This window comes from Sphaerodactylus townsendi, linkage group LG02 (genome assembly GCF_021028975.2).
Source record: "Sphaerodactylus townsendi isolate TG3544 linkage group LG02, MPM_Stown_v2.3, whole genome shotgun sequence".
Lineage (NCBI taxonomy): Eukaryota > Metazoa > Chordata > Lepidosauria > Squamata > Sphaerodactylidae > Sphaerodactylus > Sphaerodactylus townsendi.
In genome coordinates, this window is record NC_059426.1 from 19,051,813 (window position 1) to 19,073,699 (window position 21,887).

Here is a 21,887-nt window from a genome sequence, read left to right on the forward strand (position 1 = left end):
ACAGAACTTACATATTTTAGATAGCTGGATTTAAAACTAAACAGTATAAAGCTCCATCTTAAGTATCTACTGCTATGGAAAATGTTTCTTTATCACAAGGAATGCAGCACGTAATCTCCAGCAATGCTAGCTGGAGGTTAGTTTACAGAACTCCTAGAAAAGCCTCAAAGAGAAGCTAATTTTCTCCTGCAGACAATCAACTCCACATTTTTGCATGACTGCAAATATATGTCTCAAAACCAATCTTGTTTGCAAACAAGATCACAGGTCATAAGGATTGGCAAACATCTGTCTCAGCAAAGTGCTGCACATGGCTTTGGACAGGACAGAGAACTATTTGAAAAGGGGAAAACAGCCAGACCCTATTAATTCCTAAGAAGATGGAAAGCTCTGTCTCCCCCTGCGTTAATACTGCATACCAAAAAAACAAAATTTATAATGGAACATTAGAGGAAATAAGAGAAAAGGAATATTTAGACAAACCAAGCGAAGATGAACAAAAGAAGATTTCAAATGCCTTGGCACCATCCAATTTGTAGATACTCAAATATCAAAGTTTTTTCCAATCAATTAATTGACAAAACCTTTCCATTACAAATACAGCCCCACAGCTTAGTCAGTGGTGGCGAACCTTTGGCACTCTAGATGTTATGGACTACAATTCCCATCAGCCCCTGCCAGCATGGCCAATTGGCCATGCTGGCAGGGGCTGATGAAATTATGAATCCCTGTACTTCTGGAGTATAAAGGTCCTTATCAATCTTGATAGGAACAATTATTTCAATGTTTTGTCTGTGAAAACATCTCAATATTATCAAATTCAACACAATGGCTCTCTGGTAAATATTTAACAAGCTCTCTCACTTGTGAAATGTGGTTGATTGAAGATTCCATGCGCCTAAGCTGGGATGCCTGAATATCGAGCATTTGTAGAACATTGTTGGCCAAGGTGTTGATCAAATAGGCTACGCTTGCTAAGGACTGAGTTGTGTATGCTTTGGTTTCTTCTAGGGCCCGCTGTTTATCTGTTGACTAAACAAAGAGAAAATAATTAGATATACATACTTTGTTACGTTAAGTTACTTTCAGTTATATAGTTACGTTAAGTACTTTCAGAAGAATAACAAACCACATTTTTCCACATTTTAAGTTTGGACTTCAGATTATGTTTAGCAGCCTCTTCCCCTCCTTCAGTCTCATTAAGATGAAGTGCAGCCACAGATTCAGATAACAAGTACTGATAATCCTCCGCATCTAAGAAGTGAGAAGCCTGCTCAGGGACCTGAATTTCTTCTAGGTCCGTGGTGGCGAACCTTTGGCGTTCCAGATGTTATGGACTACAATTCCCATCAGTCCCTGCCAGCATGGCCAATTGGCCATGCTGGCAGGGGCTGATGGGAATTGTAGTCCATAACATCTGGAGTGCCAAAGGTTCGCCACCACAGTTCTAGGTCCTCCTCTCCTGGTGAGAATTCTCCCTCTTCACTCTCTGCTGTATCTGACTCAGATGACTCTAGATCAGGGGTAGGGAACCTGCGGCTCAAGAGCCGCATGCGGCTCTTCTGCCCTTGTACTGCGGCTCCACGAGCCGAGCTGCTGGCCCCATTCTTGCCCGCCCTGCAGGCAGCAGGGTGGGCACACCAACTACCCGCGGCCGGCTGGGCCTGCAGGCTTCCCTCGCCCTGCCCTGTTGGGTGAGCGAGAGCTTTCCGATGGCGGCAAGGCGAGCAGCTAACCCATCCTTGCCGCCCTGCAGGCAGCAGAGGCGGATAAAATCAGCGCTTCTCAGAATGAGCGGAGTAAAAGGTTAAAAAACCCCAATATATACAGTGTTATCTTTATTTTAAATGTCAAAAATTATTTGCGGCTCAAAGTGTTTTCTTTTCCCGTGGAAAACGGGTCCAAATGGCTCTTTGAGTGTTAAAGGTTCCCTACCCCTGCTCCAGATACATACAGTCTGCACTGAGCCTGGGTCTTTTCAAGGCTGCTTTGGTTTTCCTGGCAGAGGGGCCTCTTCTGTTCTCCCTAGGGGGAAGGAGGGGGGTTTCAATAGCAAAGGACCTTGTTGAGAGTCAACCCAAAGATGAGCTTTAAACAATGCCAACATCTTCTCTTGCATTGCTGCCCATTTCTTTTGAAAGGCTCCCTTAATAAATTCAGAAAATTCAGCATTTATCGCACTCCTCTCAGGGATCTTACTCGCCTCCTCTTCCAATTCACGAGACCTCTTCTGGAGCTGTTTCCAGGCCCTCATAGCATTGGGTAGAAGCTCCTGAGCATGTTTGGCTGTCTGGTGCCAACTGCCGCTTTTCCATGTTGCCAGCGGCCATTTTAGGTGCATGTTTTGCTTTCACAACTAAACCGCCATTTAGAGGGCTTGCCCAATGGCAGAGCTCCTCTGCAGGGGAGTGGGACCAGGCAGCCCTGTCTGGGAATGTGCTCACCCGTTCTGGCTGGGAGGAGGCTGCAGCGTGACCTCCTTCTTTGAAAGAGAAAAGCTCCTCTTTTGGGAGCATGTTGAATTGTTCTCTATCCGGCTCCAGAGCAAATTGACTGCTGACTATTAGATGCAAAAGGCACTTAGAGTTGTTCTTCCTTCAGCTCTCAAAAGGGCTGTGTTCCTCTCTCCTGGTCCAACATAAATAAAGGACAGGAGAAAAGAGGAGATGAGCTGAAAACAAACAATAGAAAAAAGGTATAGGTGCAGGACAGGCAACTGTGCTGAACTGCTCTCCCGGAGGCAGGAAGAAGAACTGGAGGAGAAGTGAGCGGTCTCCAGCAGATCAAGGAAGCTGAAGAGTAATTAGAATCCTGCCTCTGACCAGTAGCTGGAGATAGCAGATGTCCTCAACCTCAAATGGAGAAGATGATAGTTTACAATGACATGAAAACAGAAATAATAGTATAGATGTGGCCTTTGTCTTTCCATGTCCAGATGCTCTGGGCTGACAATACTGCCTAAAGCAGTTGTAAATCTCTGCGGCTGAAAACTTAATTTCATTCCACTGAAGCTTGGAAATTTTTTATGGCGGAAGAGGAGAGCTTGTCTGCAGACTATCAAAGTAGCAATAAAAGGCTAGAACTCCACTTTAGATGTTGTGGGAAACTTTAGTGAGCAAGGAGGGATACAGGTGGCTCCCATAAAACATTCAAAATCACACACAACAAAGCGGTAATCACAGTTACCATTACAGAAGTTCACACTGTATATTCAATGCATAATTAATGCCTTTCTAGCTGTCATGCAGATGGCTGTAGATGCCTCAGTTCTCATGTAAAAGATCAAAGATATCGGGTTTCCAGTAGCATCAACAAAGAACTGCAACCTGGAACATTATACAGGACTTAAAACCACAGGAACAAAATAGGGAAATAAATATGTCAGAAATGGAAGGTAATGAAAAAGCGGAACATTCATGCTTTTATTGGTTTCACTGTGAAAATGTTTGGGCATCATTTAAAGAAGGAAACAGGTAAACAATTATCTAAAATAGACTACAAAATAAGATCTCTCAAGAAGCAATGCATGCCCCAGACAGGAAAGACAGAGCTCAACAAATCCCAGGCACCTAGCATTTTCAGCAGTGATTTTATGTTGATGTCTCTCAGCAACCATCAGTGGATACCAAACATATTTACCCATCAGAACATGTTTTATTGTATGATATAAAATACATATGCGAAGTTCTTGACACTATTTGTTATGGTAGTTTTATACCACTCAGCAATGATGGTGAATAATTGGAACATGTAGTTATTTGGCTGCAACTTAACAGGTAATGAGGAAGAAATACATCTACAAGCTTTACAGGATAGGCCAATTCAGTAATGTGAGGAAAGACAGGGGTAGGGATGCTTTGTTGTATATGGAAAATGCTGCTAAATGTAAGCTGACCTCATTTTGGCTATCAATTATCAGAAACCAGTTTCACGAGGTGTTTTAGCAATTAGGCTAACATGTTCACTGTGTTAAAATATGTACCACATAATATTCTGGATTTCCAGAACAATCTCATAACTGGTTTAAACCAACTTGACTGTTCCTCTCTTATAAAGAACACTTATAGTTAAATGGAAACATCTGTAAAACCTTGTGCCACTTAATTTTCCTTTAACAAGTTTTTTATTGTATCAATTAACTGCTCAAGTATAAGCCATTCACGAGGAGTTTATTTTGACTAAATTGGAGTCTCCTAGTAAAAGCTATATTCTCAAAAGTGTAAAGTCTGAAGTGAATATTTTCAGTAAATCCTTATGCCATAATAGATTCAAAGGAAGTCACTTTCAGTGTAGATTTTGGAAATGCATAGGATAGTACCAAAAGTGTGGAAATCGCATGCCACTGAAACCAGTACATGCTGCTAAGCAAGGCTCCCAAGTTCCACTTCATCTTACATACAGGATATTTTCAGTCACACCAAAGGAAGCTAAACTGCATTATTTCACACATGCTTGCAACATGATTTTAATAAACACACAAAACTGTATTTTTTATATTTCCAGACAGCTACACACACATTGCTCTAATGTTTTTGTATGTATATGTTAGCTCTCAAGTTAATTGTTTTAGCGATGTGTTTTGGTTGGTTTTAATGGACTTTTTAAATCACGTCATTTTAATTTTTTAATTTGTTAGCTGCCTTGATGGTCTTTATGAGGGCAGAAAGGTGGGATATAAATTTTGATGAATTAAAAATATATAATTAAGAATAGCAGCTTTGTGCATCTGCATCTTAATTTGATCTTTAAAAGTAAAAAAAGCTGCTTCAAGATTAGATTCTTCTGCTAGGCAAAGCAGGTTCATTTGAAAGGTGTACCTGCAAAGCTGTTTTTTCTATTTGAACATTAAACTAAATGTGCCATATTTGGCCTACATTTTAATATTCCAAGAAAGCAGTCTGTTGCTTCACAATGCTAACATTACATTCCAAAGTTACTGAACAATCAGCCACCACGTTCTGCTTCTGAAAAATGCCCAGGTCGAGAACATCTACTGGTACTTACCTGTGAGAAGTGGATTCCTCCTCTGAGCAATGGAGCACATCTGGGTAATTCCACCACCATTGATTTGAAGTAGCACCTGTTTGCTGTGGAAGTTACCCAGAATACCTCAGTTCTGTTCTACTTTGCAGGAGAGAAGCAGATACGGTAGTTGCCTGTGCTGCCAGGCGTTGTTAAGCTGCTTTATTTTTGCTGTCTTCTGCCTGTTCATTTCTATTTTGCTCTGTGTGTTTTCTACTTCTCTGGTTGTCTGTGTGTATGAACTAATCCTCTGATACACCTTCCCATCTCCTTTTTTGGCCTGTTAAGTGGGGAGGCCTCGGCTGGAGTTTGAGGCTGGTGTCTTCTCATAGCCGTTCCTCTGCTGGAGTTCATCTCAGCTCTCATGATAGCAGAGGAAGATTACAAGATCGTCTTTCTTTCTGAAGATGAGGAGAATCTTGTGGAGGCTGCTGCTGAGGTCAGTTGGCAAAATCTGGATGAGCCGCCCCCAAACCTTTGAGACCTTACTCAAGGCTGAGTGTGGAAAAAACCTGTGACTCTCACCTGCTCAGTGGGAGAAATGCTAGCCAGCATCATAGACACTTTGCTACACACATATTTCCAATATTACAAATCTTGAAACGAGGGACCAATAATATCATAAAAATACCAGACTGAACTTGTAGCACAAGAGAATGGCTTATGAATATAATGTCAAATATGGAAATAACTTCCCTTTACTCACTCTTTATTATACACAAAATGAAGTCGGAACTAGAGCGTATCATGAGATCTGTTTTTTGGGGGGGGTTTTAATGGGAAGTTCTACATGAATAATCCCTCAAAGCCACTTTGGCCTGATGGGGATGTTTAACCCTTCCCTCCCTCTGTTGTGGCAATGGTAGAGGGAGAGTGCTGCACCAGCATGGAATCATGCATGAACCTGCCCCTCCAAAAGGCTAACTGCAGCTTCCAGTGTAGGGAGAGGAAACTGGACAAGACCCAAAAGGAAGAAAGCCGCGGCATTCTTTCAATCTTCAAAAGCAGTTTCATGAGGCTGCTGGATTAATTTTTTTAAAAGATACATGAGAGGGCTTGTCTTAATCTGAAGCCTTCTGCATGATGCTCGACTCAATCTTAAAGAAATACCACCCATGTAAAAATCACTGTTTGATTGTGATGATTGAGTTTCTTGAAAACCAACTTTGCAGATGTTCAAACCTGATTTTCAAGTCTGCTGCCTTCCCTTCCTCCTGCACCACCTGCAAAAGCCTGGCTGATCTCCCTGGCCTACACAGCAGGAGCCCAACAAAGGAAAAAAAAGGACTTGCCCACATCACCAACTCCTTCAGCCTTGGCTGACAGAACCACAAAGATGGAGGTTGAATGCTTGCCTCCTCGAGGAATCTTCAGCTCCTACTAGGAAGGCCTGTGTCAAAAGATGAGCGTCGCACCTTCCTCAGGCATTTGCGTGAAGGAAGCTGAGCTGTCTTTCCACAAGGAATCCTCTCCCCACACCAAATCCCTACTAAAACTAACCTCCCACTGCTCTCCCACTACAAAAAATGTCCAAATGCCCAAGGCATGCTGCATATTTCACTACTTATGAACCATCAAGACATAGAAAGCATTCATACCAGCACTGCTGTCCATAGGTCAGACCATGCATTGGAGAGTAGTCATATCAAAGTAGTATCATAAATCAGACCACGCACCAACCAATATATAGACCTTGCAACTAAATGATTGTATACAGCACTAGCACTCACTGTGTAGCTTGTAAAAAATCCACAATACAGTTATCACCATCAACCAAAAGAGTCACCATATGTGTGCTACTCCACCAAACACACACACATTAATGGTACCAAATGATAAAAGATAACCAAATAAATTTTACCCGCTAAAACTTAATTCCACTAATTTATTGGTTACATGTGTTTTACTTCCCTGGACACAGTGTAAGAGACACAAAAGCAAAACCCCCCAGAAACTGAAATCAGAAGAAAGAGAAAGAGCAAGAGATTGAAAGAGAGTCTGCACAGCATCTCTTGAGCCACAGACTGAGGAAATACCACTGGTATAGAGCATCCATAAGCATCTGAATGGTTTGTGTGCTCTACTGCTAGGAGAATGTTCTATTTTTTTTGCAGTTATAGTTTTTATTGTTGTCAGGGATCTGTTAAATGAATACACATATTCAGACATCTTGTCTATAGGCAATAAATATACTTGTTTATTCTGTCTAGCCATCAAGACAGATTGTCAAGGAAAGCAAGCAATAAGAATATTTCCAGCAGATTCAAATTTTAAAACCACATTATTCATGACTGAGATTTCAACTTTGCTCAACTTTAAGTATCCAAGAGAGAGAAAGGAGTAAAAAGAATGTAGCAGTCAGACCAGTCATAAGAGCATAAGAGGAAGCAGAAACACCAAGTTAGTGACACTTAAATCCTGCAAAGCTTATATCCTTCCTCTTTTAAAATCTACCACAGCAATAATGCCAAGAAAATCCATTTAATAAGCCAACACCAGGGTATATTTTGCAGCCTGGGTCTTTTCAAGGCTGCTTTGGTTTTCCTGGCAGAGGGGCCTCTTCTGTTCTCCCTAGGGGGAAGGAGGGGGGTTTCAATAGCAAAGGACCTTGTTGAGAGTCAACCCAAAGATGAGCTTTAAACAATGCCAACATCTTCTCTTGCATTGCTGCCCATTTCTTTTGAAAGGCTCCCTTAATAAATTCAGAAAATTCAGCGTTTATCGCGCTCCTCTCAGGGATCTTACTCGCCTCCTCTTCCAATTCACGAGACCTCTTCTGGAGCTGTTTCCAGGCCCTCATAGCATTGGGTAGAAGCTCCTGAGCATGTTTGGCTGTCTGGTGCCAACACACGCTTTTCCATGTTGCCAGCGGCCATTTTAGGTGCATGTTTTGCTTTCACAACTAAACCGCCATTTAGAGGGCTTGCCCAATGGCAGAGCTCCTCTGCAGGGGAGTGGGACCAGGCAGCCCTGTCTGGGAATGTGCTCACCCGTTCTGGCTGGGAGGAGGCTGCAGCGTGACCTCCTTCTTTGAAAGAGAAAAAGCTCCTCTTTTGGGAGCATGTTGAATTGTTCTCTATCCCGCTCCAGAGCAAATTGACTGCTGACTATTAGTGCAAAAGGCACTTAGAGTTGTTCTTCCTTCAGCTCTCAAAAAGGGCTGTGTTCCTCTCCTGGTCCAACATAAATAAAGGACAGGAGAAAAGGAGATGAGAGCTGAAAACAAACAATAGAAAAAGGTATAGGTGCAGGACAGGCAACTGTGCTGAACTGCTCTCCCCGGAGGCAGGAAAGAACTGGAGGAGAAGTGGGCAGTCCCCAGCAGATCAAGGAAGCTGAAGATTAACTGGAATCCTGCCTCCCTGACCAGTAGCTGGAGATAACCAAGATGTCCTCAACCTCAAATGGAGAAGATGATAGTTTACAATGACATGAAAACAGAAATAATAGTATAGATGTGGCCTTTGTCTTTCATGTCCAGATGCTCTGGGCTGACAATACTGCCTAAAGCAGTTGTAAATCTCTGCGGCTGAAAAACTTAATTTTCATTCCACTGAAGCTTGGAAATTTTATGACGGAAAGAGGAGAAACTGTCTGCAGACTATCAAAGTAGCAATAAAGGCTAGAACTCCACTTTAGATGTTGTGGGAAACTTTAGTGAGCAAGGAGGGATGCAGGTGGCTCCCATAAAACATTCAAAATCACACACAACAAGCGGTAATCACAGTTACCATTACAGAAGTTCACACTGTATATTCAATGCATAATTAATGCCTTTCTAGCTGTCATGCAGATAGCTGTAGATGCCTCAGTTCTCATGTAAAAGATCCAAAAGATATCGGGTTTCCAGTAGCATCAACAAAGAACTGCAACCTGGAACATTATACAGGACTTAAAACCACAGGAACAAAATAGGGAAATAAATATGTCAGAAATGGAAGGTAATGAAAAAAACGGAACATTCATGCTTTTATTGGTTTCACTGTGAAATGTTTGGGCATCATTTAAAAGAGAAACAGGTAAACAATTATCTAAAATAGACACAAAATAAGATCTCTCAAGAAGCAATGCATGCCCCAGACAGGGAAAGACAGAGCTCAACAAATCCCAGGCACCTAGCATTTTCAGCAGTGATTTTATGTTGATGTCTCTCAGCAACCATCAGTGGAAGTACCAAGCATATTTACCCATCAGAACATGTTTTATTGTATGATATAAAAATACATATGCACGAAGTTCTTGACACTGTTTGTTATGGTAGTTTTATACCACTCAGCAATGATGGACGAATAATTCGTTTATTAACCAGTTATTTGGCTGCAACTTAACAGGTAATGAGGAAGAAATACATCTACAAGCTTTTACAGGATAGGCCAATTCAGTAATGTGAGGAAAGACAGGGAGTAGGGATGCTTTGTTGTATATGGAAAATGCTGCTAAATGTAAGCTGACCTCATTTTGGCTATCAATTATCAGAAACCAGTTTCACAAGGCCAAACTTTAGCAATTAGGCTAACATGTTCACTGTGTTAAAATATGTACCACATAATATTCTGGATTTCCAGAACAATCTCATAACTGGTTTAAACCAACTTGACTGTTCCTCTCTTATAAAAGAACACTTATAGTTAAATGGAAAAATCTGTAAAACCTTGTGCCACTTAATTTTCCTTTAACAAGTTTTATTGTATCAATTAACTGCTCAAGTATAAGCCATTCATACGGAGTTTATTTTGACTAAATTGGAGGTCTCCTAGTAAAAAGCTATATTCTCAAAAGTGTAAGTCTGAAGTGAATATTTTCAGTAAATCCTTATGCCATAATAGATTCAAAGGAAGTCACTTTCAGTGTAGATTTTGGAAATCGCATAGGATAGTACCAAAAGTGTGGAAATCGCATGCCACTGAAACCAGTACATGCTGCTAAGCAAGGCTCCCAAAGTTCCACTTCATCTTACATACAGGATATTTTCAGTCACACCAAAGGAAGCTAAACTGCATTATTTCACACATGCTTGCAACATGATTTTAATAAACACACAAAACTGTATTTTTATATTTCCAGACAGCTACACACACATTGCTCTAATGTTTTTGTATGTATATGTTAGCTCTCAAGTTAATTGTTTTAACGATGTGTTTTGGTTGGTTTTAATGGACTTTTTAAATACGTCATTTAATTTTTAATTTGTTAGCTGCCTTGATGGTCTTTATGAGGGCAGAAAGGTGGGATATAAATTTTGATGAATTAAAAAATATATATAATTAAGAATAACGCTTTGTGCATCTGCATCTTAATTTGATCTTTAAAAGTAAAAAAGCTGCTTCAAGATTAGATTCTTCTGCTAGGCAAAGCAGGTTCATTTGAAAGGTATGCCTGCAAGCTGTTTTCTATTTGAACATTAAACTAAATGTGCCATATTTGGCCTACATTTTAATATTCCAAGAAAGCAGTCTGTTGCTTCACAATGCTAACATTACATTCCAAAGTTACTGAACAATCAGCCACCACGTTCTGCTTCTGAAAAATGCCCAGGTCCGAGAACATCTACTGGTACTTACCTGTGAGAAGTCGGTCTCCTCTGAGCAATGGAGCACATCTGGGTAATTCCCACCATTGATTTGGGGGGGGGGGGGCTATTTCCTGTTTGCTGTGGAAGTTACCCAGAATACCTCAGTTCTGTTCTACTTTGCAGGAGAGAAGCAGATACCGGTAGTTGCCTGTGCTGCAGACGTTGTTCGCTGCTTTATTTTTTGCTGTCTTCTGCCTGTTCATTCTATTTTGCTCTGTGTGTTTTCTACTTCTCTGGTTGTCTGTGTGTATGAACTAATCCTCTGATACACCTTCCCATCTCCTTTTTTGGCCTGTTAAGTGGGGGAGGCCTCGGCTGGGTTTGAGGCTGGTGTCTTCTCATAGCCGTTCCTCTGCTGGAGTTCATCTCAGCTCTCATGATGGCAGAGGAAGATTACAAGATCGTCTTTCTTTCTGAAGATGAGGAGAATCTTGTGGAGGCTGCTGCTGAGGTCAGTGGCAAAATCTGGATGGGCACGCCCCAAACCTTTGAGACCTTACTCAAGGCTGAGTGGGAAAAACCTGTGACTCTCCTGCTCAGTGGGAGAAATGCTAGCCAGCATCATAGACACTTTGCTACACACATTTCAATATTACAATCTTGAAAGCAAGGGACCAATATCATAAAATACCAGACTGAACTTGTAGCACAAGAGATAGCTTATGAATATAATGTCAAATATGGAAATAACTCTTTACTCACTTTATTATACAAAATGAAGTCGGGACTAGACGTATCATGAGATCTGTTTTTTGGGGGGTTTTAATGGGAGATTCTACATGAATAATCCCTCAAAGCCACTTTGTACAGTGGGGATGTTTAACCCTTCCCTCCCTCTGTTGTGGCAATGGTAGAGGGAGATGCTGCACCCATGGAATCATACTTGAACCTGCCCTCCAAAAGCTAACTGCAGCTTCCAGTGTAGGGAGAGAAACTGGACAAGACCCAAAAGGAAGAAGCACGGCATTCTTTCAATCTTCAAAGCAGTTTCATGAGGCTGCTGATTAATTTTTTAAAAGACATGAGAGGGGTCTTAATCCCAAACCTTCTGCATGATGTCGACTCAATCTTGAAATACCCATGTAAAAATCACTGTTTGATTGTGATGATTAGTTTCTGAAACCAACTTGCAGATGTTCAAACCTGATTTCAAGTCTGCTGCCTTCCCTTCCTCCCACCACCTGCAAAAGCCTGGCTGGTCTCCTGGCCTACACAGCAGAGCCCAACAAAAGGAAAAGACTTGCCACATCACCAACTCCTTCAACCTTGGCTGACAGAACCACAAAGATGGGAGGTTGAATGCTTGCCTCCTCAGGAATCTTCAGCTCCTACTAGGAAGGCCTGTGTCAAAAGATGAACGTGCACCCCTTCCTCAGGCATTCGTGAAGGAAGCTGACTGTCTTTCCACAGGAATCCTCTCCCCCACACCAAATCCTACTAAACTAACCTCCCACTGCCTCCCTACAAAAATGTCCAAATGCCAAGGCATGCTGCATATTTCACTACTTATGAACCATCAAGACATAGAAAAGCATTCATACCAGCACTGCTGTCCATAGGTCAGACCATGCATTGGAAGTAGTCATATCAAAGTAGTATGCGCAAATCAGACCACGACCAACCAATATAGACCTTGCAACTAAATGATTGTATACAGCACTAGCACTCACTGTGTAGCTTGTAAAAATCCACAATACAGTATCACCATCAACCAAAAGAGTCACCATGTGTGCTACTCCACCAAACACACACACATTAATGGTACAAATGATAAAAGATAACCAAATAAATTTTACCGCAAAACTTAATTCCACTAATTTATTGGTTACATGTGTTTACTCCTGGACACAGTGTAAGAGACACAAAGCAAACCCCCAGAAACTGAAATCAGAAGAAGAGCAAGAGGTGAAAGAGTCACACGCATCTCTTGAGCCACAGACTGAGTACCACTGGTATAGAGCATCATACGCACCTGAATGGTTGTGTGCCTACTGCTAGGAGAATGTTCTATTTTTGCAGTTATAGTTTTTATTGTTGTCAGGGATCTGTTAAATGAATACACATATTCAGACATCTTGTCTATAGGCAATAAATATACTTGTTTATTCTGTCTAGCCATCAAGACAGTTGTCAAGGAAAGCAAGCAAGAATATTTCAGCAATTCAAATTTTAAACCACATTATTCATGACTGAATTTCAACTTTGCTCAGCTTTAAGTATCAGAGAGAGAAAAGGAGTAAAGGAATGTAGCAGTCAGCCAGTCATAAGAGCATAAGAGGAAGCAGAAACACAAGTGTGACACTTAAATCCTGCAAAGCTTATATCCTTCCTCTTTAAATCTACCACAGCAACCAATGCCAAGAAAATCCATTTAATAAGCCAACACCAGGGTATATTTTGCAAGAGCAGCATTTTTTGATAGCTACAGGCCAATACTGTTGTCATCTTTCAACTCTAAGATAATCACTTGCTGTTTAAAGTAACCAATGAAATCACTTTTGGCAATGGAAGACCTTTTTGTTTCAGTGTGAAACAGGCCACACATTTTTTTAAAAACTGCTGACCATCTGGACATCTGTGCCTTAAGCACTAACTTTATCAAACACAACAAAACAATATTCTGACAAAGTATTTATGACAGTTCTTTAAGCAAGAGGCCACTGGCTATCTTCCTTCTCACTTCATACCAATCAACAGGCAAATTATTGCATTTCTTTCTCTCTACTCCTATTTTAAAATGTATAGAAGATCGATACGAATGGCTGCTATCAGTGGCTTGGGAGCCCCCTGTGGCTCTTCTGAACACTATTGCCCAATATAGCAGACACAGGAAAGTGAGCAAGACCATAGTCTTGTAGGGTTTGTGGTTGGCAAGTGGTTCCCACCTTGAAAAAGCCACCACCACAGGGATTGGAGGGAAGGTAAGCTGTCAGCTGCAGCTCTCAAGCCAGAAAGAGTAGTGAAGAACCCGTCCTCTCCAACATTCCTCACACAGTTCTCTGAAGCCTCTGCAGTATTCTGCCAACACCAAGTTAGTTGCCAGGAGAACAGTAAGCTGGCAGCAGTGAAGAGAGAATACAATTTACCACCACCACAGACACCACCCAGGAAAAGAGAAAAGTTGGCCACAGAGGTATGGTGCTATCCCCGCTGGCCATTTTGCTCTTCTCCAAGAACCTTGCAAGTTTCACTGTTTCACCTGCTATTCTTCCGGCTGGGGAGACTGCCTTCCCCTCACTCAAGATGTACAAGGACTGGCTAAGTCCAACTGTGGTGAAGAGAGACAACACTACATGTTCAGAAGTAATCTAGTAATGGAAAAGATTATGCTCCTATGTTTGTGTGCTAAGAAGTAATCTAGTAATTAAAATTATTATAGTTACACCTTTAATATTAATAATTATATATTAGGTAATTGTATTGTGTACTTGAAGGGGTGCAGAGGACATCTAATCGTCATGTCACTCTTCTGTCTGGTGGTGATTGCAAATGAGGATCTCTGAGAACCACAGAGTGAATGCCACTGCTCTAAAGCGCTGATCCTGCTCAGATTGCTCCTGTTGATAAGTTTTTAATTGGCCATTTATAGATGGCACTTAAATCCAAGACAGACACCCTGCACAGAGAATCACACAACAATATAAGAATATGAGGATGCATTATTAGCCTGAGGTGATTTTTTTGATTTCACCTTTGAAGAATATGCTCAGGTAACAGGAGAAAAGACAACAGACGATGTCATCAATGAACAAGAGCCAAGGAAGTAAGAACTTCTGGAAGACAAGGCGTCTCATTCTGTCTGAGTTTTGCTAGCTCCCAGCTGTATTCACTGAAAGGGGCAAATTGCAGGTCGAAGAGTAGACTAGGTCTAACTCTTGCCTTCTCGGTGTTTTGAGGCCCTTTAATTCAACAGGTGGACTAGTTTGGGTTTATCTTGATCAGTTCTAGTAATATTCAGGATCAGTGAGTGCATGCATGCTGTTTCAGCAGAAGAGTCAGCCCTCTTCACACACACCCCTTTTTTTTTCTTTTCAGACTCCTACTTTCGTTTTCTCTGTTTTTTCTCTTTTCAGTTTCCTTGAAGGAAATATATAACCCCTTCAAATACACAATACAATTACCTATATAATTATTAAGGAAGGAAGGAGCCAAACTGACCTTTACAACCCTCAAATAAGTTTAATTACTTGCAAAAACCCAGTCCCCACATCAATCCACACAAAGTAGGTATATAAGGAAGTTGTCTTAAAATTTACATTTGAACTTTTTTTAAAGCAATGGATCTATTAAGGACTATTGGTATTTTGTGATTGTTTCTTGTGATGTCCACCAAAAAATTACCGAAATGTGAAGTTTACCCAAGTAAAGTTAGCAATATCTTCAGACAAGTGGTGTTTACAAGTCATTATTCCAGGCTTAGAATAATTGTATTTGTTCTCAAACTTGTCTACGAAGATATTTCAAATCTGTATTTACAAGTTCTACTGATACATGAACAAAGACAGCTTTTTAACCATCTAGTTCCATGAGATCTCCGCACTACAAGCGCTTTTGTTTAAACTTGGGCTTTTTTTTACCGATAACACCCTCACTCCTTTTATAACTTTTATAACAGTTGTGAAACATGGCATATTCAAGCCAGAAACCCAACACTGCCGATAAAATTACAGAGCATACTTACCAATCCCCCACTGTGCTCACAGATTTAAACCCCAGCCCACTTCTCTCCTACTCACTGCATCTTTCAAGGCAGGAAGGGAGAGGGATGCGTTGGCACAATGCTTTGCACTGCTCTTTTCCCATATGAGTGAAGTGGGACTGGACCCCCAAGCACTCCATTATGGCAGGATTCTCAAACACTCAACTACGGATGCCCAATTTAACTGTGACAAATAAAACTGTACACAAGCCTCGCTCACACAGGGCTCAAACATGAACCCCTGGATTCCTTTCCCTTCCTCCCTCGCCTACTCAACTAAAGCACAAGGGAAAGAAATAGTGGTTTAAGATTAATTGCATTCCTGTGTAATATACAGAGATGGGAGAGCTGCTGACATTCTAATTCGAGCAGATCCAAAGAACTGTGATGTGGCATGCCCTGCACATTTTTGCTAGCTCATCTATTTCAATAGAACATTTTTTCCAAGGAGGTCACTGGGGCACCAAAGCTTCACTGTCACTCTCCATAGCATCAATTGCAGTTAGAGTAGCAAAGGTCTGGAAAAAGTCAGAAATCAATGTTCCCTCCATTTACCCCCAGATTTTCTAACACTGAAAATGGGAATGTTGGGAAGCACTGGAAAAGGAAAAAGCTCATTTTCTATGAGTGAAATGCTTTTTAAGACATTTTAGTCACTGAGAATTAGGAATGTGCACTCAGATACACCAAACCAAAAAAAAAAAAACCCCACCCTGCTTTGGCCTTTTTTTGGCTGAAAAAAGACATCATTTTAATGGTGCCAAAGTTGCAAAGTTGAAAAATGGGGGGAAAGTGCTTCTTCCTTTTCTGAATCCAGCTTGAACATCAGCCACTTCTCATTCCATATATGGTAACAATCTTTGTTGTAAGATTTTGAGCACTGCTTTTCTTGTGTGAGAAATTAATGTGATGTCCAATAGTTGCTACAACCTTTGATGTCTCCTTTTTGGAATGTAAATTGACAATTTCCAGGCTGTAAGCCACTGTTTTGTTTTCCACATTTATTGGCATATCCTTGTCAAGATTTTAATGAACTCTGTTTCTGTAGTTGGATTGGCTCTGTTGATACCCTGTGTACTCCTGAATATTTGCTTCTCACAATTACTCTCAGGGCAGCTTTCATTTCACTTTCTAAAACTGTAGGTTCTTCAAAAGATTCTTTTTGGAACGAATCAGGTACCCTTTCAGTTCTTCTGCATAGTTCTTCAGTGTTTTGTTTCTATGGTGGTTGGATTTGATGGCCCTTGGGGTCTCTTCCAACTCTACGATTCTACTTTTTATTTTGTCCTGTTCAGTTATTGTACTTCCATGTTAATGTACTTCCATGTTAATCTTTCAGCAAGCCTAACAGCGATTTAAATTTCCCTTTAATTTCTTGGATCATGGGGAACAGTTCTCTGGTTCTTCCTTTTCTGTTTTCTTTTTCTTTATACTGGTTATTATAATAGTTCTCTTTGTCTCTGCATGCAAGTCGCTGGAATGCTGCATTTAGACTTCTGATTCTATTTCTGTCACCTTTAACTTTTGCTTCTTGTCTATCTTCAGCCATGGTGAGTTGAGGCTTTTCATTTTTTCTGCCTGCAGGAATAATCTTTGCACAATCTTCCTTGGTAATAACTCTGGTTTCAGTCCATAGTTATTCTCATTTACACTCACTTAGTACCCTGTTTCCCCGAAAATAAGACATCCCCTGAAAATAATACATAGCACATCTTTGGGAGCAAAAATTAATACAAGACACTTTTTGGGGAAACAGGGGTAATACAAATCTGTTCTTCACCAGGTCTTTAAACTCTTCAGGAATGTTGCTTAGATTGTATTTTGGCACTATGAATGTTCTGGTGTTTTTCTTTAGCTTTAGTCTAATTGTCAATATGAACAATTCATAGTACCACAGGCAGCTCAAGATCTTGTTTTAGTAGAGAGAATACAGTTTTCCCATCTTCTGCTTCCAATTATGTAATACATTTAATTTCTATAGCAGCCATCTGGTGATGTTCATGTATACAGTCATCTATTTGGTTGCCTGAAACATATGTTTGCAATGAACAAGTGTAGTCCCCACAAAATTCTTTGAGTGGCTCTCCTGCTTCATTTCAGGCTTCTAGCCCAAGTCTGCCAACAATACTTGATTCTGTTTTGTTTCCAACTTCTACAATCCAGTCACTTGATTATCACCACATCTTGTTTAGGAGTGTGATTAAGTTCTTCACGGACAGTTACATAAAAACTCTCAGTTTCTTCCATATCAGCATCTGTATAATTTGGGCTCAAAGCTGAATGATTGGTGATGCTGACAGACTTTCCCTGAAGTCTGACTGATATTATTCGGTCAGTCTTTGCATTATAGATCCTGATTGCCTACTACATCTAGCATCACTATGAAAGCAATTGTGTTTCTTTTGCTTTGGTCATTCATTTGGTCATTCCGTGAATAAAATGCTTTGTAATTTTCTGACAGAAAGTGTCCTAATCCAGTCCACTTTAGTTCCATTTCTTGTTTCACAACTTCAATCTTACTTCATTTCATGCTTCTAAAGTTCTATGATTCTATTATATGCATCAAACAACTTTGGTCTTTCCTTTTCCATCTATTCTTGTCAACAACGGAACACGCTTTTGCCTTCAGTCTAGCTATGACACTCGTACCTGTCTTCCACCCTTCCCCAGTAGCTGATTGGAGTGCCCTCTGACCTGGGTGTACCATCTTACAACACAGTACCTTTTTTTCAATTTGAATTGTCTTCTCATAGGCTTTCAAGGTAAGTGTTGGACAGAAGTGGTTTACCATTGCTTTCTTTTGTGCAGTACTAACCAGGGTTAGCTGTAGTGGTACTGCCATTGTCTACAAAAGATCCTGCACCAGTGTCAGCTTCTACTATTGCGGCTGCCCAGTAGCTGGCCTTTAAGGATTCCTCTGTCCTCATTACCACTGGAACTGTCTGTTCTATCAGGAAGAAAAGCCTACCAAAGATTAACAGCAGCAAAGTCCACACAAAGTGAAATTTAGACAAATACAGCTTGACAGTAGTTACATTAATTTCCTAAGGAATGCTAGAAGAAAACAGCCTTACAAAGTTCGCTAAATCTTGCTGGAAAAGACATCCTGTATATCTTATCTGGCAAGCCATTCCACAAGGCAAGAACTAAGCAAAACCTAGGGTCAATGTGGCAACATAAGTCCAAACAGAACCAATATGAACAAGAGAATCCCAGCAGAACCAACCTGACAAGCTCTCCCTAACATATAACCCCACTTGCCTGTTTTTCTCTCCATGGAAACGCATCTCACAGTGACATGCCTCTGAAGATGTCAGCCATAAATGGAGACAAAATGTTAGGAGCAAAAACTACCAGACAATGGCCACACAGCCCAGAAAACCCACAACAGCCAGTTGATTCCAGCTGTGCAAGTCTTCAACAATACAATATATTTCCAAATATTCGGGATCCAGATACCAATATCGCCAAGCTAGATGAGTCCAATAACACCTTAGAGACCACCAAAATTTCAGGGTTTAAGGTTCCAATAGTCAACACTCCCCTCATCAGATACTCAAACATCAATTTGGATCACAAAAATATGTGTCCATCCCTAATTGCAACAGTTTTATCAAGAACCTAAGAGATGAAGAAACTGTGGTAAAGATGGTAAAGCAGTGAACTGTCAGCATGGAAATACAGTAAAGATATTTAGAGGATTCCTAAATTACCTTCAGGTAAAAAAAAAAAACCCGTATCCTAGGCCAACACTCTTCACTGAACTTCACATGCACTTCAGGAGTGTTTTTAATTTTTTCATTTGCTTTATTTATGCATTCCTTGCTGAGGCTCAAGGCAGGTTACAGGATAAAAACAGCACAAGACATCCAATTAACAACAAACGGAATTAAATTAAATCCAGTGAACAGACTTAAAAGACAACGTGAACAATGAACTTCCTAAGGCAAGATCTGTCACCTAGACATAGGCACAGGCTGTTTCTAATTGTTCGCCACAGTGGTATACCACTTCCTGCCTTGAAACCAAAAAATGGTAAACCACAGATATTAAAGCAAAGCCCCAAACACAAGAGAAGTGCATATAATTCCAAGTACGAACAATGAAAATAATTAAATTCTCAAACCTGAATAAGGTAGTTATAAGTACCCCGTTGAACTATTAAGACTTTGAAGTATAAATTTAAAGCATTAAATGTTTTGTGTTTTTACAAGTCTACTTCAATCTGACTTTCTTTCAGGATCCTTAAATCTCACTAATGTTAATTTTGCCTTAGAAAACTATGGCCAAACAGGACATTTCCCAGATAGTAGTCATGTGCATAGAACTACATCCACCCCATGGACAATTAGTTGTGTGCAAGAAAATCACTCACCTATTATACCAAAAGTGAAGGGAAGTGGTAAGGAGGCGGTGTTACTCCAGCACAAATGACACTTACGTTGGCATAAGGGATATTTACAACAGTACCAGGGCAGGCACTTATACTTGGATAAGGGAGTGGAAGGTGCCTACACATGGGCACTGGAACAGCCACAGCAACCACACAGTGGTGCACTTCCAGCACAGGGTTGCTCTGGGGCCAAAGGGCTGGGGTCTGGGCTAGCATCAGTCAACTCCTTGAGCCATTTTGGCACAGGAATGCGCACATTTGCCAGCATCAGCTTACACTGGCCAAAATGTAGATGCAACTCATGCTGCCGCATACAGCGGTTCAACAGGGGTTGGGGGAGTGTCTCTGTGAGGTTGCTGGTTGAAGCGCAGTGGTCAGTTTAAGGGGTGGCTTGGCTGCGTTATGGCTTTGCCATCCTCAGGTGGGGTGCTGCTATCCTCCGCCCCCATATTGCGCTGAAAGTGTAAATGTCACAAAAATCCATCAAATGTTGCCTCCCATCATATGTACAGGCAGTGAAAGTAGTACTAAGGCCTTTTCTTTATTTAAAAGATCTATACCCTTCCTCCCAGCTCAATGGTCTCAAGGCAACTACTGTACAATACAGTTGAGCCCTACTAATAAAAACAGCCGCAGTTAAAAATTCCTTACAATAAATATCAATATGCAATTCAAACCATGGGGCAAGTGATACGAAGGAGAAATGACTAGGACCAACAAGATGGCAAAATACACAACTAAGGAAAGAACTCTAACACAGCCGAAGTGGAAAGGGGGAAAAACAGAAAGACCCCTCATGTTTCTGCTTAGGCATGTTTCTTCTTAATATATCATGTTTAATATTTATGGTTTCTTCAGACAACAACTTTGCTTCAAATTTCTGCAACTCTAGTCCTATTACATTCATTAGAAGATGTATCATCCTACTGACTGCATTGATATACATTGTGCAACACTCCTTGAGTCTCAGTGAGATGAACAACATAAACTGCCTGTGTCAAGTCAAGCACAGAAATGTGCCTCCGACACACAGCAGACCATCAGAGCAGTGCTCTGAATAATCCAATAGGAGCTGTAATGGGTCCAGAAGAAAAAAAAATCTGGAAAATCTGGACTCCCCACCCCCCTCATTTTTTCCCTATGGCCTTTTTTGGAGCATAGAGGGAACACTGAAAAGAAACTTAAGAGATATGTTCTCTTTTAAAATGAACAAAATGCTTCTTCAGGCAAGTTTTTTCATACTTAAAATGTATACCATGAAAAAAATTAGAGAATGTTTTCAATTTCTACAACGGAAAAATTGGGAAATAATTTTGAAGAAAAATCCTGTGGATTTTTTTACCTTTTTTGAGTGAAAACAGCTTTGTCTAAAAAAGCATTTCATTCATTCCAAGTGTACAGCACAAAGTCAGAGGATATTCTCAATTTTTTTCCAGTGGAAAAACTGAGAAAGTTTGGGGTTGAAGGTTTTTTTTAAAAAAAAAAAAACCTCTTATACTGTAGCCATGCACAATGTATTCAAGATTTTTTTGTTTAAATGTAATAATGTTGGAAACAATATGCTATAATGTTTTTAATGATAATACATTATTAAATAATTCAGTATTTTCATAAGTATAATATCTGAAGATGCTGGTAGTCCTATTTATAATTCTGTCCAAAAAACACATTTTATTTACTACCTGAAAAATTCTATTTTCAACTTTTGTACAGAAAACATATTCATTTAAAATGTGGTGTTGCAGGAGAGTTTTATGGATACCTCAGACAGTCAAAAAAGACAAATAAGTGGGTCTTGCATCAAATCAAGGCTGAATTCTCCCTAGAAATTAAAAAAAACTGAACAGAAGCTATTATACTTTGGTCACATTATGAGAAGACAAGAGTTGACTTGCTAAAAAAAGACAATGATAGGAAAAGAGGAAGTACCTAACAAAGAAATATGTTTGGGGGAGTGGGGGTTCACTTTGAAAAGCACATTTGTTAGTTTTACCCTAGTTATCAATCCAGGTTCAAGACCCAATCCTGTCCCTTTGACCCAAGTTCTCTGTTTAAATTTCCCACTGGCATAATAAAGTAAGCAGGAAATTGGAACAATAGAAGAGGACATTCTGAATTCTCACAAAGGAGCAAAGTTAAAGACACTGGAAAGAATTCAAAGAAAGTAAACATATGAACCCTGGAAGGAGGATCCCTCCGAG

At 40.4% G+C, this 21,887-nt stretch overlaps 1 protein-coding gene across 16 annotated transcripts in view; it reads right to left on the minus strand.

Moving 5' to 3' along the window:
- ABI2 (abl interactor 2) overlaps positions 1 to 21,887 on the minus strand; it is a 61,610-nt gene that overhangs the window by 29,617 nt on the left and 10,106 nt on the right. For all 16 annotated transcript variants that reach the window (XM_048483674.1, XM_048483673.1, XM_048483669.1 and 13 more), the window contains exon 2: positions 865 to 1,032. In XM_048483674.1, the coding sequence (XP_048339631.1) occupies positions 865 to 1,032 (168 nt within the window). The remainder of the gene's footprint in view (positions 1 to 864; positions 1,033 to 21,887) is intronic.